Source organism: Ascaphus truei, chromosome 3, assembly GCF_040206685.1.
Source record: "Ascaphus truei isolate aAscTru1 chromosome 3, aAscTru1.hap1, whole genome shotgun sequence".
In the NCBI taxonomy this organism is placed as follows: Eukaryota; Metazoa; Chordata; class Amphibia; order Anura; family Ascaphidae; genus Ascaphus; species Ascaphus truei.
The window spans coordinates 66,435,478-66,460,847 of record NC_134485.1 but is presented as its reverse complement, the minus strand read 5'-3'; the positions used below and the strand labels follow the sequence as shown (position 1 = coordinate 66,460,847).

General features: G+C 45.2%; 1 protein-coding gene across 2 annotated transcripts in view; it reads left to right on the top strand.

Moving 5' to 3' along the window:
• Positions 1-226: 226 nt before the first annotated feature.
• The window catches only part of NSRP1 (nuclear speckle splicing regulatory protein 1), a 58,030-nt gene continuing 32,886 nt past the window's right edge, over positions 227-25,370 (top strand). The window contains exons 1-2 of one of the 2 annotated variants that reach the window (XM_075594238.1): positions 227-352; positions 15,933-16,020. In XM_075594238.1, coding sequence (XP_075450353.1) covers positions 333-352; positions 15,933-16,020 — 108 coding nt within the window. In that variant the 5' untranslated portion in view covers positions 227-332. Of the gene's footprint in view, positions 366-15,932; positions 16,021-25,370 lie in introns of both variants that reach the window. The other variant, XM_075594240.1, reaches the window with a different exon arrangement.

Sequence of the window (25,370 nt, the reverse complement as noted above, 5' to 3'; positions counted from 1 at the left end):
CCCTAACCTCCCTGAGTGGAGCTCCTATCTGCAACTTGGGATCACTCAGGCCCTATCACTGGGGCCGTGCAGGGAAGCAACAACTTCCACCACCGTCACCATAGCAACAGCCGATGTCTGCTCGGTCTGTGATCTGCTGCAGCAGTTTCGTCACTTTTACTCTAACTTTTTTTTTTTCTTTTTTTTAATAAACCTTGTTTAAGATCAATCCAGAACAGGGAAATTCCTCCCCAGGAAGCGATGCAGTTTCGCTCATATGCACTTTATTACCCGGGGGAGCTCGTGTTGAATGTGCGGTAGCGAATAACAGCGCAGCGTGGAGTGCGTGGAAGATGGCGGCTCCCGGGAAGCAGTAAGTGTGAGGGGTGAGAGCCAGTGTGGTGATATACGCAGCGGGGATAGACGTCTGTCATAGTGTGAGCCCGTATGTCAGCGTGCATAAGGGGGACATGTACACTACAATTAACCCTATTGGCTGCCAGAGGAGCGAAACGTGTTACAGGCACTGCTGGCATGCAAGGGGTTACGCGACATTGCACACGCAGCAGGCGCTAGTAACCGGGGCTGCACACAGAGTCACAGCACCCACCGCTGGGCCCGACACAGTGAGGTGTGGGGGAGAGGGTTTGGATCGCTCCAACCGAAAATATGGCGTGTTTAGCCCTTCTGTGCTAGGGAGGATTATACGGCGGGGAATGGGTTAATTTAGAAAGCTCCTCCTGTAGAAATGGAGCCGGCTGAAGCGAGGCCTGGCTTTTAATCACTTCCCGGCCAGTGCAGGAGCAGAAGTAGTTCGGGTGACTTGCAGTGGGTGATACAAACTAGTCTTTGGCGATACGATGAATGCAGCTTCTTTGTGATGTCCGAGGCTCAATGTAGCTGGGGAACTTGCTGAGCTGCATTCATTGCAGTTGAGTTTATGTTGCCTGCCACTTCTAAATGTTGGTGGCAATAATAATAGTAATATTTGTTTCTTATAGCACTGATAGTGTACAGTGCTGGAGGCACAGTGTGTTACTGCGGAGCTACTCCAACAGACATTCATCCTACCCCTACCCCCTTAGCAGAACTACTGCTGTCTGCTGATTCAGGAGCAATTCAATTCTTTTTGTCAAGCATTTGGGGAAATAAAATAAAAAAATGCCATCAGCAACATTACTGTTGACGAGCTAGTGAATATGCGATTAGTTGTGCATTGCTCTCATTCATTGATTCCTGGCACTCTGCCGTAGATGGAAAGCTCCTTCAAATGTTGCTTCCTAATTGTGTACTTATAAACCAGCGGTTACAAACCGTATTTTGTTTTTAACCAGAGTAAGAACAGGGCTGAATTTTTTTTAACTTGCTATAAACCGGTGCAACCTTCCGCCTGGTGTTGGACAACCCCCTTGTCAGTTGTGTTGGTCATTAGAGTTTTGAAGTTGATGCATGTCAGTGATCATGTGATACATGCCCCTTCCTCTCCGGCCATGCTGAAGTAGTAATAGGGATCCCCACAGCCAGAGACGAGTAAGTGATGGTTGAAATATTGCACAGGTAGCGGAGCCAGGAGGAGACTGGTCTGTAGAAGGTCATGTGGCATACACAGCTCTGCGAGGTTGGGAGAATGGGACACTGGTTTGCAAGGTTGGAGAAAGAGAGATGGGGACATTGGATTGGGAAAGAAAGTAAGGGCTCTGTGAATGGAAACAAAATTAACCATGTAAAGGTAGACATTGGAATTGTATTCATTTTAAATAGTTTTTATGGGCACATGAAGGTAATTTTGCTTGGCTAGTAGTTTCAAGCCCCAGTAACCGTTCTGTTTCAGGAGAGCTGTAGGTTGATACCCCTCGTGGACCAATATGAGAGTTCTTCATAGAATACATTGTGTATAGAGCTTTCATAATCTCATAGGTTTCATCATCTGGTGCACGGCTAGTGCAGCATCCGTGCATTTTCCAGCCCTGATTGAGTAACAGAACTGACTTTATCAGCATCTATTTGTGACGAGGCGCACATACCTATATTTATATGCCACATACCACTTATTTACCATTAGGTTTAATTGTAATAATTGCAGTTTACCCCTATACATGAATTGTGTTTTGTTTTTTTATATGCCTCTGCCCTCCTCTACACAGAAATCTGAGGCTTCAAGGTTTGTGAATGTTACTTATACCACCGACTGTGAGCCTCTGATATAAACCAAAAGTGTGCCCAATAATGCAGCATAACTTTTCACATGCAATAGCCCCTGTACCTTTCTTTTAACTAATATATGGGCCGTCATCCATTTCAACAAAAAAGAATGGACAATTCCTACTAGGATAGAATTAAACGGTCAGTGACTAATACGTAATTGGCACCAACCATAATTTATTATTAATTTTTTTTAAAGCAGACAACTATAAATAATTTTTCAACTGCTCAAGGCTATCCTTTCAAACTGACACTCCCTCCAATGATTAAAATGAACTAATGACCGGAGCATACTTGAAAACGAGCGGTAACTCTCAATGTATTACTTCCTGGTAAAATATTTTATAAATCCTATTTTATTTATACAGCTCTCCAAATGTTCTTCACAATACGGTTTACAAGAGTTTCAAGCATTGAGTCGTAATAAGAAGTAGCTTGGTATAGAAGAATGGCAAATTCGAAGAGCTCAGATTAATTAAAAAAAATAAATAAAAAATATACACACACACACACTTTATGTAGTACTGAAAAATATTATAAAATGCGCACTCACAAATAGAGCTAGAACAACAGCATTTATGAGATATAATCTCAAACCCCAACACTTGCAGCAGGGATCCAGCAGAGCTTCTGATGTATATCTGGTGCCTCACACACTGTGTATATAGGACCGGGAGATCTTCAAACCCTACGTATACCGGATATGGTGTTTGCGCGCCGTGCGCTACTCCACTCGCGTCCCTCCTCTCACAGACACCTGTCCTCTGATAGGCTCAGCTCACTCGCGTTGTCCCGCAGAATGAATTCCCCGCTTGGGCTGCCTTCTGATCAACCGGTAATAAGTTCTAGTCTTTCCGTGCTTGCAGTAAAAATTAAGAGTTGCTGCACTTGCCACTCCAAACACACCCTACGTGTTTCGTCTGGGATGACTTCGTCAGGGGTTACATTTATTGGTCAGCACATATGTATTTATAGGTAGAGTAACCAATTACACAAGGTATCAACTAAATTGCTAATTGCAAACAGGTAAGGAAAAAATGTGACAATTTAACTCCTATCATTGCTGGAGAATGATACATCTACAAAGGACTTTTCATATAACATGTATAAAAACCAATGACTGGGTGGGTGACAGTGACTGGGTGGGTGACAGTGACTGGGTGGGTGACAGTGACTGGGTGGGTGACAGTGACTGGGTGGGTGGGTGGATGACAGTGAATGGGTGACAGTGACTGGGTGGGTGACAGTGACTGGGTGGGTGACAGTGACTGGGTGGGTGACAGTGACTGGGTGGGTGACAGTGACTGGGTGGGTGGGAGACAGTGACTGGGTGACAGTGACTGGGTGACAGTGACTTACCTTGACCGGGTGGGTGCAGGTTGCCGCCGGACGCTTTCCCCTCCTGCCCCCGATATCCCTGCGGCAGCTGCCCGGGACGGGAGGTGGGCTTGGGGGCGCGGGGGGGGGGGGGGCACGGGAGGTGAGCTCGTGGGGGACGCAGGAGGAGCTGAATTACTTAATAATTATTACTTCCCCCTCTGCCCCACTTTGGGAGCAGGGGGGGGAGCGGGCCCGCAGAGGAGCTGCGTGTTGCTTCCCCCTCCGCCCCATGTTGGGGGAGCGGGCCCGCAGAGGATTCCCCTCCATCCCACGTTGCGAGGGGGGGGGGGAGAGCGGGCCCTGCGCATGCGTGCCCAGACCGCAGGGAATCGGCGCCATTTTTTTAATTTTTTTTAATTTATTATTTATTTATTTAATTAATTAATTTGTCGCCCGGCCGGATTCATCGCGGGCCACACAGAGAGGCCAGGCGGGCCGCATGTTGTGCAGCCCTGGTCTACACTATGTCTGCTCTTTTCTCTTATCACTGCAAGCGTTAAAGAAACCTCCCTGAACCGCACAACATTGGGGCTGACGTAAAGAAACAAACTTGCAACTTTAAAGATACCTTTATATACGTGTTGCCACAGTTCAATCTGTGAGTATCTAATTCATTGGATAAATGAAATTTGGATTCCTTACCTGAAGTTGTTGACATATTGCACTATTTTGTATATGTTTCTTCTTTTCCATGTCATTGCGCTCTCTAACCACCTTGGACATCGCTATATCATGAGGATTAAGATAGAAAGAAATCCTGGATTAAGGTTGAGCAGCATCGTACAAAGATATTTATTCACATAATACATATTTTTTTTTCTGCTTATAGTCACTGAACACTATAAGATTTATTTAAATCGCTGCAAACTCACTTTATTATATTGTTCACTAAGATCTTTTATTTAAAAGATCACAATCTAGATTTGAGCGCTATTAGACAACACCTCTTTCACAAACTGTTGCAGTATAAAACTATAATCTTATGTAGTTGAGTGCACGACTAAAAGGGTTTCTTTAGTGTAGTTAGTCGTAGCTCTAACAGATAATTCTTCACACTTTTTGCTGCCAGTTTAATAAAAATGTTTGAAAAAATACAAAACAACTTGCGTATGGAGCATAAAGAAAACATAATTCATGTCAAACTGCGCTTCTTAAAACATTCACAATACTGTTTACTTCACAACCCACATTGTACTTGCGCATCAAAACATTCCTGCTTACACCTTTTCTAATTCCGAAATGTGCCGTTATACATTGCAGTTCGAGTGCTGTTATATCCAGAGTTTACTGTATTGTGATATAGTAACAAAAACACAACAACATCTCTCGAGCAGCCGCAGAGATCGTAAAACATGAATAAGCAATATCAGCATCCCCCTTCTAAAGAAGTCTTTAAAAAGGTGCAATGAACTTGATTAGATCTCTTATCAAACATATGGGGTCGATATTTTAACATATAGGCCTATAAATCATTAAGGTTCTGTTTTTTCCCCAAACATAACGTTTCTCATTGAGGCCAAAAAGTTCTACCTTTTGACTCGTCTGTTCAGCGAACATTGTTGCAGAATCTTGTGGATCATCTATGTGCTCTTTGGCGAACTTCAGACGCGCAGCAATGTTCTTTATAGAGAGCGCAGTGGTTTCCTCCTGGCTATGCTTCCATGATCACCATTCTTGTTCAGTCTTTTTCTGATAGTTGAGTCATGAACACTCACATTAGCCAAGGAGAGTGGCCTGCAGATCGTTGGATGTTACTCTGGGATTCTGTGTGACTCCCTGGGTGATTTGTTGGTTTGTTCTTGGAGAGATTTTGGTAGGATCACTGCTCCTGGGATAGTGTGACTGTGGTCTTGAACTTTCTCCATTTGTAGACTGTCTGACAGTGGATTGGAGGAGCCCCAAATCCTTAGAAATAGTTTTGTAACCCCTTTCTAGACTGATGAGCATCAATAACTGCTTTTCTGATGTCCTCACATTTATTTTGATTGTGGCATGATTTGTGTTCACACACCTGTATGGTGAAGGCCAAACTCGCAAAGTTTCTGCTCTTTATATAGGGTGGGGCCTCCCAAACTGACACCTGAAGATCTGTCTAATTATTTGAACACCTGATTCTAATTTCCCCCTTAATTTTAGCTGATAAAAACAGGATTCCACTTACTTTCGCACATACCCTGACTCATGGAAAAACAATGGAATTCCATAATTATCATTGTGGTTCACAAACGTTTTCGTGTGTGTGTTGTCGTCTGATTTTAAAGGAAGCCAGGGGGATGGAGCTACTACAGGTTATATGCGCTCATTTTGATGCTTCATGAAGGATATGCACAAAAGTGGCTATGGTATAACAGAATAGAGACAACAATATTCCCTCTGCCATTTGCTAGACACATACTGAATTGAAATACTTTATTTTAAAATAAATACAACTCTACAAACTGCAGGAAGTGATTCCATATCGCATAGCACGCAGAGTTATTGGGTTGAAAAATGTAACGCTTCTTTTTAGGCTACGGCCCCAGTGTTTCCTGCAGCACATGCGCCTGGCGTCATGGCGGTGCGTGCACAGGTGAAAGCCGCGTTGTGCGGTCTAGGGGGAACGATGGGGGGCGTGGCCATTACGGGGGAGGGGGTGCAGCCATGATGTCAGCACAACGCACAGCACAATCCCTATTGGTCCACCTGTTCTGCCCTGCCATTGACTGCCGCACACCACGTGATGGCGTTGCCGCATGGGAAAACAAAATTCTTGCCTTTCCTGCTGGCTGACGCGCCATCGCGGTTTGTGAGTCACGACAACAGAAACCACTGGGGCATGCCTGATTGAGGTGAGTGTATGGTGTATGTGGTGTGCGGTCCACCGTGACCGCCGGGGACTCCGCTTAAGAATGGGGTATGGTGCAAGACACAACAGGATCAGGGTTAAATCAACACAACCTCTGTTATTAAGAACAACAGCTCTAGCAGTGCGAGCTAAACCAGCGGCTGGCCAGAACCCCTGTCACTGCTTACACAGCATTTATGTTTTGATTTGAGCTGTCTCATTGAGTGCTCATACCTCTACAAAGCACTTTATCCTGTTCTGGGATAGAGAATCATAGCTAATAAGCAGTCTTCTGCCAAGAGACACCAAGAGGTACCTTGAGAAAGCGCTCTGAGAAGCGTGAAACGGTGGGGCGCTCCTTTGCCCTTTTTTCCATGTCCAATAAATATTTTTTTATGGGATACGCACCCCCCTCTCTTTTTTTCTGGATACTTATAGTAGTGCTCTGCCAGTTCTCTTCCTTTTATAAGATTAGAAGTCACTCAAGTCACCAGGTCACTTTGTTATATTACTTTCTCTCTGCATCTGCTTTATTTGCTGTGCTCCACCTTTTTTTTGTGTGTGTGTGTGTGTCAGAAAACATGTTTTAATCTTTATCAGAATATGAAGAGCAGAGAGAGGACAATCCTTTTAGAGGTGGTGTACCCCTAAATATGCCAAGTGGCTAAAAATACCCCATGGAAATGTATAATGACCTGGACAAAGTCACTTTTAATACATATAACATTAAAAAAAATGAGAGAGGACCTCCAAAGAGCTGCAAAATAAAGGATACATTAACGTAATACAATATGCCTGTGATGTATTAACCTGAGTTTAAAAAGTTATACATGTATTAAAGCTGCAGTTCAGTCAATATCCTGCATGCGTGTTTTTTTTAATAAATCAGTTCTGTAGAATGAAAAAATACTTTTAGCATTTTCTGTTTTTAAAAAAACAACTTTGAAAGACCAATTTTCTTGTATTCTATTTTAACAACCATTTGCTAAGGCACCGCCCCTTCATGTCCTGTCACAAGCCCTGGCACACCCCTTTGTCAGCCCTGCCCTCCCTCTAGCACATGTCAGTGCAGGAGTGCTCATGAATATTCATGAGCTTCCACTGAGTGACAGAAGCAGAAGAAAAACATATGCCATCTCTAAAGATCTTGCCAAACTTTGCCGATCAATACATGGAGAACGAATTGACTGGCAGCTATACAGTTCTTTAGGTAATTAGAGATTGTCCACATGAAACTGTTGAAGTAAAAAAAATGAATTAAAAAAAAAAAAAGACTGAACTGCAGCTTTAAGAGACTGAATTAGGTGAATAATAAAAGAAAACGTAATTATAAAAAGCACAAGATTTGAGGGTGATCAAACCACAAGGTGTACGGTTGTCACTAGGGAGACCTAGTACTTAGTGGTAATTTAAAGAGACAATCCAAGCGGCACTTAAAAAAATATATATATTTTTTGTTTTAATATATGCAGCCTTTAATTATCTTTTGTTGACAACTAATTACCTTAGCTGCCGATCAATTCATTGTGTTTGATCAGCAAAGACCCTGTTTTCCAGGGTTCACTAAATGGCCGCCTTTCCGTTTCAATCAATCCATCAGTTAGTGTAACTCAGCAGCTACAATGTATTCTTATATTACTACGGTAACGTTATCTATTTTTACAGTTTGTATCAAACTGCTGGGAATATTGGAAACACCTTATCACAAACAGGAAAGTGTTACAAACATCACGCATTGTCGGGGAGGTGGGCTAAAACCTGCGATAGAAATCAAAAGATGATCACTATATTAAAAATGGCATTTAAGAGTTGAATAATATATTTTTTTTAAATATAGTAAGTACTAGCTGAGAGACCCGGCGTTGCCCGTGAGTTAAATTTGCCGCTAGGAAAAGGTGGAGGGAGGGACAGTGGACAGGAGGAGGGGAGGGACGGGGACAGTGGACAGGAGGGGACGGGGACAGTGGACAGGAGGGGACGGGGACAGTGGACAGGAGGGGGGGTAGTGGACAGGAGGGGGGGTAGTGGACATGAGGGGGGGGGACAGTGGACAGGAGGGGGGGGACAGTGGACAGGAGGGGGGGGACAGTGGACAGGAGGGGGGGGACAGTGGACAGGAGGGGGGGGACAGTGGACAGGAGGGGGGGGACAGTGGACAGGAGGGGGGGGGACAGTGGACAGGAGGGGGGGGGACAGTGGACAGGAGGGGGGGGGACAGTGGACAGGAGGGGGGGGGACAGTGGACAGGAGGGGGGGGGACAGTGGACAGGAGGGGGGGGGACAGTGGACAGGAGGGGGGGGACAGTGGACAGGAGGGGGGGGGACAGTGGACAGGACGGGGGGGGACAGTGGACAGGAGGGGGGGGGACAGTGGACAGGAGGGGGGGGACAGTGGACAGGAGGGGGGGGGGACAGTGGACAGGAGGGGGGGAGACAGTGGACAGGAGGGGGGGGGACAGTGGACAGGAGGGGGGGGGACAGTGGACAGGAGGGGGGGGGACAGTGGACAGGAGGGGGGGGGGACAGTGGACAGGAGGGGGGGGGACAGTGGACAGGAGGGGGGGGGACAGTGGACAGGAGGGGGGGGGGACAGTGGACAGGAGGGGGGGGACAGTGGACAGGAGGGGGGGGACAGTGGACAGGAGGGGGGGGACAGTGGACAGGAGGGGGGGGGACAGTGGACAGGAGGGGGGGGGACAGTGGACAGGAGGGGGAACAGTGGACAGGAGGGGGGGGACAGTGGACAGGAGGGGGGGGAGAGTGGACAGGAGGGGGAGGAGAGTGGACAGGAGGGGGGGGAGAGTGGACAGGAGGGGGGTGACAGGAGGGGGGTGACAGGAGGGGGGGGAGAGTGGACAGGAGAGGGGTGACAGGAGGGGGGGGAGAGTGGACAGGAGAGGGGTGACAGTGGACAGGAGGGGGAGGAGAGTGGATAGGAGGGGGAGGAGAGTGGACAGGAGGGGGGGGCACACACACACACACACAGTGTCACACACACACACAAAGTGTCACACACACACGTCACCTCTCCTTCCGGCCGCCGCCATGTTACTTAGTCCGCGAGGGAGGAAGGGGGTCCTTCCATCCGCCGCCATCTTAGGTGCCGCGTGGCAGCGGCAGGCTGCCCTGCCCACTGCCTGTCCCCGCGCCGGGGAGGGAGGTGAGTGGAGCGGGAGGGAGGTGAGTGGAGCGGGAGGGAGGTGAGTGGAGCGGGACCTCCTTCCGGCCGCCGCCATGTTACTTAGTCCGCGAGGGAGGAAGGGGGTCCTTCTGTCCGCCGCCATCTTAGGTGCCGCGTGGCAGCGGCAGGCTGCCCTGCCCACTGCCTGTCCCCGCGCCTGGGAGGGAGGTGAGTGGAGCGGGAGGGAGGTGAGTGGATCGGGAGGGAGTAGAGCGGGAGGGAGGTGAGTGGAGCGGGAGGGAGGTGAGTGTAGCGGGAGAGAGGTGAGTGGAGCGGGAGGGAGGTGAGTGGAGAGGGAGTGCAGCGGGAGGTGAGTGGAGCGGGAGGGAGGTGAGTGAAGCGGGAGGGAGGTGAGTGGAGCGGAGGGGAGGCGGGGAGGTGAGTGGAGCACCGGGGAGGGGGGGAGGTGAGTGTGATGGGGGGGGGAGAGGACAGAGAGAGAGGTGTGTGTGTTTTTTTTTGACCTTTGGCCCGTCACTCCGCCTCAGGCCATTGAGAGGTGTGGGGAGCGGGCCAAGGGGGTGGTGTGAGTGTGTGAGACCAATGAGAGGTGTGCGGTGGCGGGCCAAGGGACCAATGAGATTGCCGCTAGGGACAGGGAACACAGTGAAACATACATACATACAATGCTTTCAGAAATATATAGTAGATTATCTAATGCTACAGAATAGTTTTTTATTTAAAAACAAAACAAAAAACATGTAGGAAATTGCATGGATTGCTCCTTTAAGCAAAATGATAAATAATGAACGAAGCCTGTATATTTATGTTTGCAGAACAAAAGAGTCCTGATTTTAAAGCTTGTTTGATAATGCAGATTGATCATTCAAAATGCATTAACTCACAGATTGGCTTCTTCAGATATGTAGTTACCCTGATAGAGACCTCATCAGTTTAAATAGACCGGTACATAGGAGGGATTTAATGCCCCATGTACAATCTATATAAACGAGATTCACATATCTAATAAGATTAAGATAGTACCAAGACTATTCATCTACAAATAATAGTGCTGGCTTTTCGGACCGCAGTTATAACTGTTATCTCTAGAGCAGTAGAGATGGCAGCCATTTTCTTCTAACCCATAGAGTGAGGTTGCCCAAGTTCTGTTAATCTTTTATTTAATGTCATCTGGCCTCAGTAACTCATAGCCCTCAGTACATATTATTACTTTGTGCTTGAAGTGCTTTAAAGGTTACAAATACCATCAACAAAATAGATATCCCTTTGAGGTATGCTGTTAGTAAACTGTGTATTCCAACCCATCAGCTGGTTTAGCTCACACTACTAGAGCTGTTCTGAATAACAGAGGTTGAGTGGGTTGAACTTCTGATCATGTTGGGTCTGACACCATACACCATTTCTAAGGTACCGCATTTATAGTGCCGGCGACGCGACCGATGTCGCCACTGGCCAAAGTTGAACTTCAGTTTTAAGCGACGCCGCTGGCGACAAGGCCAGTGACGTCACCAAGGAGGAGGGCAGCGCTCTGTGATTGGATTAGAGACGGTCACATGTGGCGACTGTCTCTAAAAAAAATAATCAAATTTCACTGGCTTCCAAATTTTTGGTCGCTCCGTCACGCGACGGATTTAGTGGATTTGTTTTGGAGCAACGTCCCGTCGCCAGGCACTATAAGCGCAGCCTTAGGCCTCGGCCATGTTACTTGCTTGCTGGCAGAGCCCCTACAGCCGCAATTAGAGCGGCTTTAGTAGGGGCTCACCTACGCTTCCGCAAGCGCGCGGAAGCGCAGGTCTTAGGGGAATTTAAAATTCCCCCGTTTGCCGGCGCGACAGGCCGGTCACGTGAGCGGTTCGCCCAATGAGGGCGAACCAGCTCTGTGTTGTCACTGGCCCGCCCCCGGCCAGTGACGTGCCGCCCCCAGCCCGCCCCCTGATGGCCCGCTGACAGCGCGTGCGTTAAGCAACCGCAAGGCCAGGGAAAGCACCCGCTTTCCCTGCGCCTCAGCACGCCAGCAGGGAGCCTGGCCGAGGCCTTAGACTTGTTAACCCAATAACACTTTGTGTACTGTGGGAGGCAAGTGAAATTACTTCCTGCAGTTTGTAGAGTTGTATTTATTTTAACATAAAGTATTTCAATTCCGCATGTCTTGTAGATGATACAGTAAATATTGTTGTCCCTGTTCTGTTATACTGTAGCCATCTTTGTGCATATCCTTCATGTAGCATATTTTCGTGCTCGCTTGGATTTGGAATGTTCCGCCCATCTCTTGTCAGGATAGAAGAGTGAGTCTTTTAGCCATTGAACCAAAATTACTTTCTGAGTAGCCACAAGAATAGTGTGGACTAATTTTTGATTGTAAAAAGATAGAGAATTTCAGTTGAAGTCTTCAAAGAAAATGGATTTAACATTAAGAGCCTTATTCTATATCCAACGAAGCAGCTTTTGCGGTATTATCCCTTTCAGCTGTGCACTGTAATGCATCACTAGCGCCTTCTACGCGTCTGACTGGAGGAGCCAGCAGTTCACATAATAAATATATCAATAATCATGGGTAAGATGGTGAACTGGAGGTGTCTTTCTGTTAAACATATAGGTTTATTCATTTCAATCGGGTTTGCAGTATAAATTATATATGGCTCAGTGACCGGCACTCCTATGTTACTCACAACTGTAACCCAGCTCCCTGCTGCGGCTTTGTGTAGAATAATTCTCCTACGATTAGAAATATAGATATAAATGATAATAACCGCACCAACATAGTCCGTAGCACAGTACAATAGGGTTGGAAGACGAAAGGCAATAAAATAACAAACATTAACATACATTGTTAAGTAGGTAAGGAGGGCCCTGCCCCAAGGAGCTTACAATCTATAGGGATGGGTAAGTGGAAACATAAGGTACAGGAGGATGAGAAGGTTGGTGTGCTTTGGAATTATAACAGACCAGCTGTAACATCAGTGAACGGCTGACACCCTTTGGCTGCCGCCTCTGGCGCGACACAGATGTAGGCTGAAGAGATTCTGAATGAATTCAGCTGGACTATGCAAGTTCTTTACTCCAGGGCAACTAAAAATTGCAGAGGGTGGGGAAGCAATCCCAGATGTTGACCCATGGCACGCTGATTCTGTGCATAGGGGAGCAGCTCTTGGGGATCCCTTTCAGACGTCCGCATTTGGGGCGGCACAGATGTATGCTGGAAATGTTCTGAATGAGTGATCTCTTGGGCTAAGTTATAAAGGCAAACATTTGAATGAAAGCAAAGAGCTGCAAAACATGGACTATACCATTTCTGAACACCTCTGTGTGCAACAGACCGCATTAAAAGCAAGAATATACATTTGTACATTATCACAGTTAATATAGCATATATCACTAATATCATATTACCCTCTGCTATAGGGAGAAGTTAGGTGTTACTTGGTAGACCAGAGGCTATGATTACGGGTAGAATTGGCAACTGATTGAGCCCCTGTGTCACATGTTGCCTACCATTACCACAGGGTATTTTGGTCTCCAAAAGTAAACACACAAAGCGCTTAAACAATAGATTCACATGCTTTACATAGGCTCCTGACTAGACCCATGTGATAGGTAATCCAATCATGTATTTAAAGCAGCAATGCCTGCTGCAGCTGAACCAGGGGATTTTAAACTCCGGGGACCCACTGATTCCCGAGATACTTACCAGTGTCTCTGCCCCTCCCAGGAGAAACAAAAAAAAGACAGTTCAAATCTTGCGAGTCTCACAAGCCAATAGAAAGCTGCAACGTCATTGTCACGCATAGTGGTTTCCTATTGGTTGGCCATTTAAATCCCCGGGAGAAATCAGTAAGTATTTCAGGAACCTGGCTATTTGCTCAATTGGATAAAAGTAGCACAAATCCCAGGATGCTTTAAAGCCGCAGACCAAGCAATATCCTACATGTGTTTTTTTAAATTTTTTAAGTAAATCAGTTCTGGACTATGAGAAAATACTTGTAGCATTTCTTTTTTAAAACCCACTGTGAATTACATTTTGAATGTATTATAATGTAACAAGCCTTTTTTGTTTCTATAGCAACCATTTACAAAGTCACATCCCCTTCCTTTTCTGAAACAGGCTCTGGCACACCCTTTTTGAGCCCTGCCCTCTCTCTAGCAGTGCACCAATTCTATTTAGTGACTGCCTGGTCACATGATCTTCCCCACAGAACTTTGCATCTTGTGTCCTCTTCTGCTGCACTGACAGCCATTTAGTGAACCCCCGAGATGAAACTTTGCCGATTGATAGGCAACTTAGCTAATGACTTATTGTGTGAATTTGTATTGATGCACATATTAAAGGGGGAAAAAATAAAACGGCAGCATAGACTGCTTTTGAAGCGACAATCCGCACTGGCCACGTATTTTAAAATAAATAAATAATAATTATGGGTTCTGGGGAGTTTTAATCACCTGAACAGGGGGAAGGCCTGAGTTTTTTATTTTTCAAGGATCACTCATTTGAGATTTTCTGTTGGGGGGGGGGGGGCGGGGGGTGGCTGGATCTCGGTTCAGATAAGCTTGTTTTTATGTTTCGCAGGGCATTGCTGCTTTAAAAAATAACTCACTCCACTGACGGGTTCAGGTAGCAACCCTACAAGCAGCACCTGCTGTTGTTGTTTTTTTTTTTTTAGCAGCATTTTTGGACTTTTACAATATTTTTGCATGTTTCTAAAACTATATATATATATTTTTTTTACCACGGAAATGCATATTTTTTTTGAAGAATGTATTCTTGTACAAATTGCTCTTAAGGTTTATCACTTCTAAGCATCGTCCTGTACAAGTCACTCACTTGTGTGTTGTTTTTCTCTCCCTTCTGCTCGCGTTGCTCTTGTCACACTGATAGGAGCTGCCTGATTTCCTGTTCAGTCAGATCTACTTGCTCTTTCCCCCAAAATATTTCATCTTGCGGTTAATATATTTCTGTTATCTATATGTGGCTCCGATGATGATAAATAAAGTAATACACAGGAGAAACGTCCACTGTATTAGATGGCACAACAATATGAAAACCCATGATGCATCTGAGCACGTTCAGCCATATTGGCAGGGAACGTGCATAGCTTTCTCCACACAAACGAAATGGAAATGCCCTGACCCCAAGCCACCCCTCTCGGTGTATAAACTTTCCGTAGTAGTGACAGTAAAGGTTTCCAGCATGTCTTTTCCACTCTTTCCACAAGATTACCATGTAGGCAAAAGTTTATTTTTTTTTATGTTTGCCCATGCTACCGTTTTGTAACTGATATAACAATGCTAATAATTTATTTTGCTGAAGCGTTGAAAGGTACTGTGTTGTGCAGGGGTGGGCAACTCTAGTCCTAAAAGGCCACCAACAGGTCATGTTTTCAGGATATTCCTGCTTCAGCACAGGTGGCTGTCATTATAAATGAGTCACCTGTGCTGAAGCAGGGATATCCTGAAAACCTGACCTGCTGGTGGCCCTTGAGGACTGGCATTGCCCACCCTGGTGCTGTGTATCGTATAATTGTCAGGTGCAGCCCCTGCGCACACAGTTTCGCTTTTGCCGCTTGAAGACGGCTGGTCTCTACATGGTTTCTGCCACTTGAAAATCTGCATATGTATCCAAAGACGTACAGCATGTCGGCATATTTGATGCAGCAGACATTGTGCAGTTTATTGGAAAGTCAAATACTTTTTTTTGTTGTTGTTCCAAGACCGCTTCCATGAATTCCTGTAAAAATCTTTTCTTTCCACATACATGAAAATTTATCATTTAGAAAGTATGTTTTTTAAGCGCTTTTCGTTTTGGGAGCAGATTCACTGAGCTACAACAGATCCTCAGCGATCACCAAGTGCTGAGTTCAGTAGCTCGCCTCAATAGTACGAAGGAATGATTGAGCCTCATTCTACATGTTACAAGCAGCCGTCTAAATCTTTATCTTTTAATACATCACATATTTTTGCATTATTCCTAAATTAGGGGAATACCAAAATGCACCATAAAGTAACAAGAACAGTGTCTTTTATAAGAGAAAAACCCTAAATCCTGGCATTGCTTGTCGGCATCATTCATTATGTAAACATTTTTTTCCTAACTTGATGAACTATTACTAATGTTACATTCCTGTATTATTGGGATTTACTTTGTTTTTACTAATCCTGCTGAAATTCAATTGGAGAGATGCAATCTCCTCACTATTTTAATATTTATAATTTTAGAAAAGAAATGTAAAAGTTTAAATAAAACAACATATGCTGTGCATATCTGCTCACTCATCACTTTGTATTGAGTTCCTAGCGTACAAGTTATGTTTTTAGGTGAGTAAGTTTGAGGAAGCTTTTATCTATGGGAAAATATGCTTTGTGCTAAAAATAAAGGACTAGATATTTACTTCTGTATCTTCAATTTCACAGGTATGGGCTTATTTTTCCTAAGAAGCTACTGCAAAAAAATGCTTTTTTGCCAAAACATTCAGCATTTGCAGATGACTCTGATGATGAGGTAAGCGGACACTCTATTCTTAATTGGGCATTTACTGCTAGTAATTGTCAATTTCTATGCATCACAATAGCAAGCACACTGTCCAGACTTCTATATAGTCACAAACTATTATATAACATTATTGGAGTGAGGTATTATTGCACGGCCCTTCTGTGCCTATATGACACCCTTCGATACCTTATCTTCATGTAAAAAGCTGTTCTTTCTGACAGGTCAGAAATATAGTCTTAAACGCTGAATGAGAAGTGTGCCAAACAGGAGTGGAGAGTGTGTACACAAAACACTCTCTCAAGACTGGAGGAGACCCTCGTTTTTAGCGACTCCATGGCTGACTACACTAAACATGTGGAGCTATGGAGTCGCTATATCGACAATATTTTTGTTCTCTGGAAGGGCCCGAAAGAAACTCTCCTTGAGTACATCTCAGCCCCCAATATCAACACATTGAATCTTAAACTCACATGAGTCACTTAACTTTCTGGACCTAACTATCTCCAAAGATGCAGATGGTACCTACAGACTACCATTTACCGGTTAGTCAGTTCAGGGACATCAGTAGGTTAATTATAACTAGATTTTCAGTTCCTTCACTTGACTCAAGTGATTATTGCTTGTCATTGGTCTACTCCACCTTTGTCCTCTGAACCTGCATGTTTATATCACCGGCTGGTGATATCACACCGTGATTACTGTGTTGCTGACCCCAGTTGGGAGTTTGTTTCAGTATTGATTGTTTGTAGTGTTCGCAACAGTATATCCTCTCCCTCGTTACATGATCCTCATTTAGTCACCCATTGAGGCTCACTTACCTGTGTTCTACACTGATTACGACACAGCAGCTTAGGCTCAGCAACTTCTGTTCACAGCCGGGCGCTGCATCCTGCCTGATCTTGGTAAATTTGTTAGGGGGAACTAATCACAGTTTACCAGATACCACGCTGGAGATTGTACTATTGGATATACTACATCACTTTATGTCTATCTGTGTCCCATTCATTTTAGTTTTGGTCTACGGAGTTATTAAATTTGTATTTTAACGTTCATAGTAACACAGTTCTCCACCCATGTCAGGGACGTTCCTTATCCTATTTGGTTGCATTATGGGCACTTAACCCTTTAGTTACATATCCATTTTTACATTGTTGGCAGCGAGTGCATGCAACAGGGGGCTTTTGTTCCGCGCCCACTCTTCTCTGAAGAGTTTAGGGCTTTGATATTATCTATCCACATATCCTTCCCCCTAGTGCACCCTCCAGCCCACCCAATATTAGGAGGCTGAGCGGGTTCTTTTAATTTAGTTTTCTTTGTGTTTCCTCATTTTCCCACCCATTTGGAAATTCAGTGTAGTTTCAGAACCGTAGGGGGGTTTAGAGAAGGATTTGGAGGAAGTCATTTCTCATCGATACTTAAATTGCTGCAGAATGATGTTACGTGCTTGATATTCGGCATTAAGGTAATTACTAAGGGGAATTCTCTTTTAGTCAGCACAGTCTGTGATACCTGTTTTAGGTTAGCATGGAAAAAGACACATACAGTAGCAGGAATGGGGTAAGGACAGGGTAGGGTTGCCACCTTCTGTTCAATGATAACCGGACACTTTTTTTTTAAAATTTTTTTTTTTAAAGGTTTTTATTTATATATTTAACTGTCTTACCTTCTCCGGTGAAATCTCCCGCTGCATGGTCCTGTCAAGATGGCTCCACGATGCCAAATGGTGTCATGTTGCCAAGACAACAGGACGTCAAGTGATGTTGCGGCGCCATAAGTGTCCACGTTGCCATGAGTGTCCACGTTGCCATGACAGCGGTACGCCCTTCGCCACCGCATTGCCTTGACAGCGTGATGCTGCAATGTGACGTCCCGTTATCATGGCAACACAACACCATCTGACTTTGCGGTGCCATCTTGGCAGGACCATGCAGGGGGAAATGCTGCCGGATGATGCCGCCGTCGGAGAAGGTAAGAGTCGAGGCTCCGCACATGTCCCTGCACCAAACATCCCAGACGGCCCTGGGGTAACCCGGAGATTTCCAATCTCAGCCCGGAGATACCTAGCCGAAACCCGGAGTGTTGGCAACACTGGGTAATGATGATGCCACTGTCCTTGAAGTGAAGAACCTGGTTCAGGTGCCAGTTCCCTCTGTCTCCCTGGGATCCATGTGCTTACAGAAACACAATGTTCTTGACAATACGCATACATAAAATAAATTGTACCATTGGTGGTTATAGTAGTCTTCCTGTAATTCCTTCACCGCTGGAGGGATAATGTGACAGAAGAGCTAAATATCAAGCAAGCAGCAGTGTTGAGAAACATATTGCAGTCATTTTTAAGTTATTTCTCCAGGTTGCAGAACCTGGAAAAAAAAAAAAAAGAATAATCCTGCAACAAGCACTAAATGTAAATAGAGACCCACTATCACTGTTCTCAGTATCAGTAAATATAAATCAACACACAATAAATTAGATGCAATGGTGCTAACAGGGAGGGTTCCATAATATCATTCAAGTACCTACTCAATATGGTGAGGAGCAGGGTAGCACAGTTCACAGCCAATGGAAGTTAAAGCATTGTTCAATATAAATGACCCCTCTCCTCGCCATGTTTGTTTGGGGGGAAAAAAGCACCCATTAATGGCCTGTGTACAAATAAACTAGACTGGGGTTAATTCTGATATTGGATGCTGCTTTGTGTGTCACTACCCAGAATCCTTGTCTGCAATTATATCACAGTATGACATGTCACAAGGGGGTGAATGGAGCCTGTTTGGGGGACCCACGTGCATTCTATCGCTGCTGGACTTTGTGGGCCTTTTTGTCACATTTTACCCACCTTCACTTCTTTGTCTGCTTTGCACCCGCTGCAGCTTTCCAATGCAGAGTCGGTTACCACGTTCAAACTGATGAGTCCAAAAGGACAAAACAGCAATGTTTCCTTAGGTCCACTGGTTCTGTATTTCCTTGTCCCAGGCTTAGTTAAATTGGGTTGTAAATTAAGTGACACACTTGTTTGGTGCATGTCACTACCCAATATCTCTGTCTGCAGTTTAACCAGTGTATGATACTGAGATAAATGTAGCAATTGTAGGGACCAATTGAAGGTCTGCGCCTAGTCATGGCTATTCTATCATGTGAGAGAAGTAATATTTCCTCATTCTGAAAACTGAACACTTTGAATTGATGTGTGATGTCTCAAATGTTTGGCTTCCCTCCTTTTTTAGTTTCATTTATCATGCTAGGGATACATTTAATGACCCCTGAGGCTCAAAGGTATCCAGACTGTAAAGCATCCTGTTGCTTTTAAACACCTCGTGTATTCCATAAAGATGTACATAAAACTAATCCCTGTATTGTGCAAAGTCATTAACACATGCAGATGGAAATTAACACATTGCTAACCGTGTGGTAATGACTTCCCACCATCTTGAATAAAAAAGTGAAAATATATCATTGCTATAACCGTTGCAATGGGAGTTTAAACATTTGCTTGTTGCTCTCAAACCATGTGCTTCGAGTTCAGATAAAGGGGCTTTCTGGCAAAGTAGAACATTTGTTAAAGTAACCTGCATTCCTCTCACACTTCTACTTTCTGGCAGTATGAAAGCGACAGGCTGCTGTAATCTGACATTTACAGGATCATGTATTCTAAGGTGCCTTTTCCCTTTTAGATAGGGAGAAGGAGACCTTTGTACGGCCCCTGAGCTGTGAAGGATATTGTTTTGTCATAACAAAGGTGATTAATTACTTGGGTCACTGCCAAAGTTGAGACGTTTCTTAAAACTACAAAGCCTAGATGTAATGTTTCATTTCAAAAGCAAACCCAGCACATAACGTGCTTAGAACATCGTACTAAGTAACTTTAAGTTATTGCTGTAATAATCAGCATAAGCTTATTGGGGTCCATGTTAAAATGGATAAGTAGTAAAGAGTGATGCACTGTGCTCATTTGCATGTCATTACCCAGAATCCCTGGCTGCAGGGGAAGCATTATTTGCTAAATGATAATGGGGAACCAGGGTTGCAGACCTGTCAGACATGCAAATGTCTCAAAAAGTGGTATTTTTATTTTGCTGTAATAATAATTAATTCTTGCATTGCTCTGACTGCATACACAGGGCTGTACTAGTCGAACAAATCAGGCACACCTTATTGTTGCTTTTTCTTTTCAGTCACATTTTGGGTACCTGAGTGTTGCAGAGATAAAGTCACTTGGTCAAGCTTTAAGGAGTTTACAATGCAGATGTAGCCAACGTCATTGTAACTGTTGGTGCGTTTCAGCAGGACGTACTGTACACAACGCATGAGCGGGAGAAGCATGCAGTGGTTTGAAAAGGCTTAAGGCTAAATCCATTCTGCCTTCGCCTGCCCGGAGTCATGCACGTCTGTGACGTCACATGCGTGAAGCGAGTGCGTTTTTCAGACATGCAAGATGAGCTGTCTTCGGGGCCGTGTTTAGGGGCATGTCAGTGAGCTCACGTGACCTGCCGTTGCACCGAGAAATCAGTTTCAACTAATTCCTTGCGCAACGTGCGCCCCCTCCTGCTGCCGCCCGCGTGGCCTATGGGTGCGATCAATGCCTTAAGGCAATATGATCGTGCCGTGCATGGACGCCTCCGCGCGGTATGCGGCAGCATGGACTTAGCCTAAGGCCTCGGCCATGCTTACTGCTTGCTGGCGGAGACGCGCTGAGTTGCGCTCTCGCTCAGCACTGAGCCCCTACAGCCGCAATAGAGCGGCTTTAGTAGGGGCTCACCTACGCTTCCGCAAGCGCGCGGAAGCGTAGGTCTTAGGGAATTTTACAATTTCCCCGCTTGCCGGCGCGCAGTGCCGGTCACGTGAGCGGTTCGCCCAATGAGGGCGAACCAGCTCCGTGACGCCATTGGCCCGCCCCCTGACGGCGCGCATGGAAAGCACCCGCAAGGCCAGGGAAAGCACCCACTTTCCCTGACCCTCAGCGCACCTCAGCATGCCAGTGGGGAGCCTGGCCGAGGCCTAAGAAGGGGGCCCTGCTTCAGCGCTCGTTTACCTGCTTGGGCGCATCAGCAAGTGCTACAATGTTCGCTACATCTGTATATTTTTGGAGCACAAATTATTGAAAATGTGATGTCTTGCGGAAGGTCAATTTGTCTTGATCCCGGGCTCGCCTCATTTCAGAGGGCATTGCTACACCCACTAGGTTAGGCCACGATTATAGTAGCAGCGACGGCGCGCGCCGCGAGAACAAATGTGTTTTTCTCAATGAGGGCGGCCATAGTGCGTGCGACTGCGCGACGGAGTGACCGCGTTTTGAGCAGACCAACAAAATTGTTTTTTTTTTTTAGCTACGGCTGCGTCACATGACTTCAGTCTAACCAATCAAATACTGGCACAGAATATTATGGAAGAACAAGTGGTATGGGAGGGATAATGGATGGAGTACAAGCTATATACACCATACACACCTTTGTAACATTTTGTATAAGGACTTTTTTTTGACTACAAGGTCCACTTTCCATTGACTGGAATATATAGGATCATGACAATGAGGAATCCTACTCTCCCCCCCTCCACCCCCACTTGAAGCCTCCAATTCTGGCATGTGCATTCAAAGAGGGAGTTGCTCCTTGGTTTTAAAATCAGACCACATGACACTATTGGATCAGCTGCGCGTCTTCACTCAAACGCTCTAAACAAATAGATCAGTTAAAGCTGGGTGCGCGCAGAATGTGATGTCATGGCCACGTCTCCCCGCCGCACGCTTCATCGCAATTGCAACGTTCATGTTTTGCGCGAGCGACGCCCTGCGCTCCGTCGCGAGCGCGCCCACTATAATCGCGGCCTTACCCCTCGTTCTTGCTTCTATATATGACTGATCCGTGATGTTAACATTGACATCTGTGTATCTGTGAAACGATCATATCTATTAACTTGCATGACCTCACTTCTGATGCTCCACAGCCAGGGGGTGCGGGTGGGTCCGGCCAATGTCCACAAAATCTGAGCCCTGTCTGGTTCGGAGCAATAGCCGGGAGTTCAAATTCTAGAGGGGGAGGGGAGGAGTCAAATTACCGTAGAGCTTCAAATGGAGCAGTTCATTGACCAGGCTTGAATGAATACAGAGCCTAGAACAGAGTTTGGAACGTATACCTATGTTTCAGCAGAGGGAGCTGTAGGCTTTATGTACTACCTCACAATACACATAGCTCACATGCACCCGGAGATGTTAACCCATTGCCTGAAATCATGGTTTACATCTTGTATTGTACAATAGACAGTGCTTCAATATGATTAGAGATCATGTCACCACTGTGGCTCTGGGGGACGAAGGGGCAACATAGAAGACCTTAACTTAATGGCATACATAGCAGTGAAAGGTTGTTGCATCTGTCTTCACTTTTACAGTTAATCATAGTTTCTGGACAATATGCTGTCCAAACTATTGCTTCACAATACCTGATGTATATTTATTAGGCAAAAATGGTAAAGCGGAAGTGCCATTTATTCTAGTAAAAAAAGTGTGTATATTCTTTTATGTATATGGCTTCAACATATTCCGTAGTGTAATACAACATGAGGGAGGACAATAACATATGTCAAGTGTACATATTTGTTAAGACCAACTCAGACAATCGTAAGGAGGTCAATGCTCCAAGGAACTTACAATCTATACGTGTGTATGTTTAGATACATATAATCAGGCCACGGCTGCCTCTGATATAGTGCTCTGGTAGTGGAGTGTAGCAACTAACCGGATCCCCTTATGCGGTCCTCACAATGACCCCATACGGGAACCAACCGCGCCACACACACATGTACTTGCTAATCACTTGCTCATAGTTACAGGGATAGGCCCAGGCAGTTACATTAGTCCAGGCTAATGGAGGGGGTCAGTTGGTAATAAAGGAGTGTTGATGCTGAGATACTCCTGGATGATGGGTCTCGGTCTCTGTATTCTCCGGTTCTTGGCTATTCTCCAAAACGAACTGAAGAGATAAAGTGATTAAATCTTGGATAGAACCATTTTTCTGTGCGTTTAAAACGGGGTCTCCGGAACTGAACTGCATTAATTTCAGCTCCAGCGATTCCCAGCTTCTCGAAATACTTGCCTCCATAGGGGGTGAAAGTATGTCTGTTCAAATGTCACATGGGCCCATAGGAAGCCACAAGGTATGACGTCACGGCTTACTATTGGCCCGCAAGACATTTAAAGCCGCCATTATGATGTTAGCCCGGGCAAGCCCTGTTAGAGCTGCTACCTGCAGAGATACCAGAACCCCCCACAGAGGTAAGTATCTTGGGAAACCAGGGGTCCCCGGAGTGGCAATTAATGCAGTTCAGCTCCGGAGACCCCCTGCTTCAATCCTATGCACACACAAAAACCCATAAACTGCAATCTGCAGTCCTGCATTAAGAATTTATAAAACAAATGGCAATGAAGAGAAAAGTGGTATTCCAGGGCATGGATCACACATCCATCAAGGATAGCTAGCTATGCCCCAAAATACTGTTTTTCTGTTGTACCCCTTCACGGACTCAAATCAGTGTACTAATGACAGTAGTGACATGTTTAAAGCGTTGCATCTGGGTGATTCATTGCCATTTACAGAAGGCTGGTTTTATTTGCCGCTCCATGGGATTTCACCCCTTGGAGCGAAAATACCGAGACCAATTATCTTAAATATCTGTATGTTTTATTTACTCTAACTTGATACAGTGTAAGCCCTCCGAAACGGATATGCACCCTGTGATTGTTTCATTACAGATATTTATTTTGTTTTGAACTTTTGAGAATATTTTAATTTATTTTTTGACATTCTTTATTAAAGCGATTTCTCATGTTTCGTGCATGATTGGTGGTACACTAAGCCAAACATCACGAGTCTCCAGCTTGAATCATAGAGTTATCATATTTGCTGTAGTTACACGCAGGCCTATTTTGTTTTTGTTATTATTATTTTTTACAGAACGGAGTAAAACCACTGTATTTTTTTTTTTTGGAATCTAAACAAGAAACCACATACTGTGTAGCGATGATCAACATTTTTTAGGGTTGGGTTAAGATAGTGAGGGGATTTTTTTTTTAAATTCCACCATTTATTTAAAGCTGAATTATATATTGTAGTTGGACATAAATGAGTTTTTCCTGGCAGTGGGCACTAATTGGGATTAGCTCCTCTCTCCGCGTACGTTGGACAAGAAACTCTTGTGCAGGGACCTGGTATTTAAGCCCCTCCCTTTCCCTGCAGAGGCAGTCTCTTCCTGTCCTACAGCGTAACAGGTAGTTTTTATTTTGTTAAATTGGGACTCATCAGGACTGTTGAGAGATTGTCAGCCTCTTTCCCCCTTAAGCTCCAGCAGAAGCGTCATCTGGAACGGTTAGCCGGCGGATTGGGACTTATGGGCGCGACTAAAACGCCGCCACAGGGCAGCTCACCGCTACACTGCCTAGACCGGCCCCTCCGACATGCCATCTTTAAATGACCTGGCGACGATTTGTCCCAGTGGCGGAACGCCGGCGTTGTTTTGGTCGCGGCCAAACTTCTTAGACGGCCAGCCAGAGGCCCTGCGACCAGGCGAGAACACTGCAGAAACGTCTGAGAATGCAGGTAGTCTGGAACGCATGCCGGTGCTAAGACACGCTGGTCACTCTGTGAGCAGGAAGCAGAGAAAAACAGAACGCAGGTGCATACCGTTTCTCATCCCCTTAAACAAGGCTTAAAGCAACAATGACGCTCTGACATCACATGTGTGACAGAACCATACAGACCCCGCCATAGTATTTTAAAGGGCAATACCATCTATTGGTAGCTGATCTTCCTAAGCGTTTGAGGACTCAGAGGACTGTGATTTCACACAGGAGTACGGAAGCTTGATCAAGCAAAGGGTCGCTGCTTAATACACAATACGATGACCGATGTTCTATGCTGAACCATTATCCACTTGGAATAATGGGAACTGGACACGAAAGTATTCCATCAGCTCATACTTGGATGGAGAAAACACCATAAAATATATCTTATGGCTACACATCAAAGCAAGAAGGTGGAACATTTCTGCTGAATGTACTCCCACCATCTCGCCAGCCATGTAGACACTTTGTTTCCATTTGAACTTTGATCTAGCATATATTTTCCTACTGATACCTCATAGCGAATATCCTAAGAATGATAAGAGATGAGGTAGTAGCCATAATACCTTCCTGACCAATGATGATATCTGGTGAATATGGTGTTAGATCTACCCTGGCATCTCCAACTGTCTCAGAAACAAGGCCAAGTACAGCAACCAGAACCGAAGAAGTTGGCCCTTGCGGCATCGAGGTTGAGCATTAAAGGAAAAAGGCTTGTTTGACAGATCGATATCAACTTTGTAAG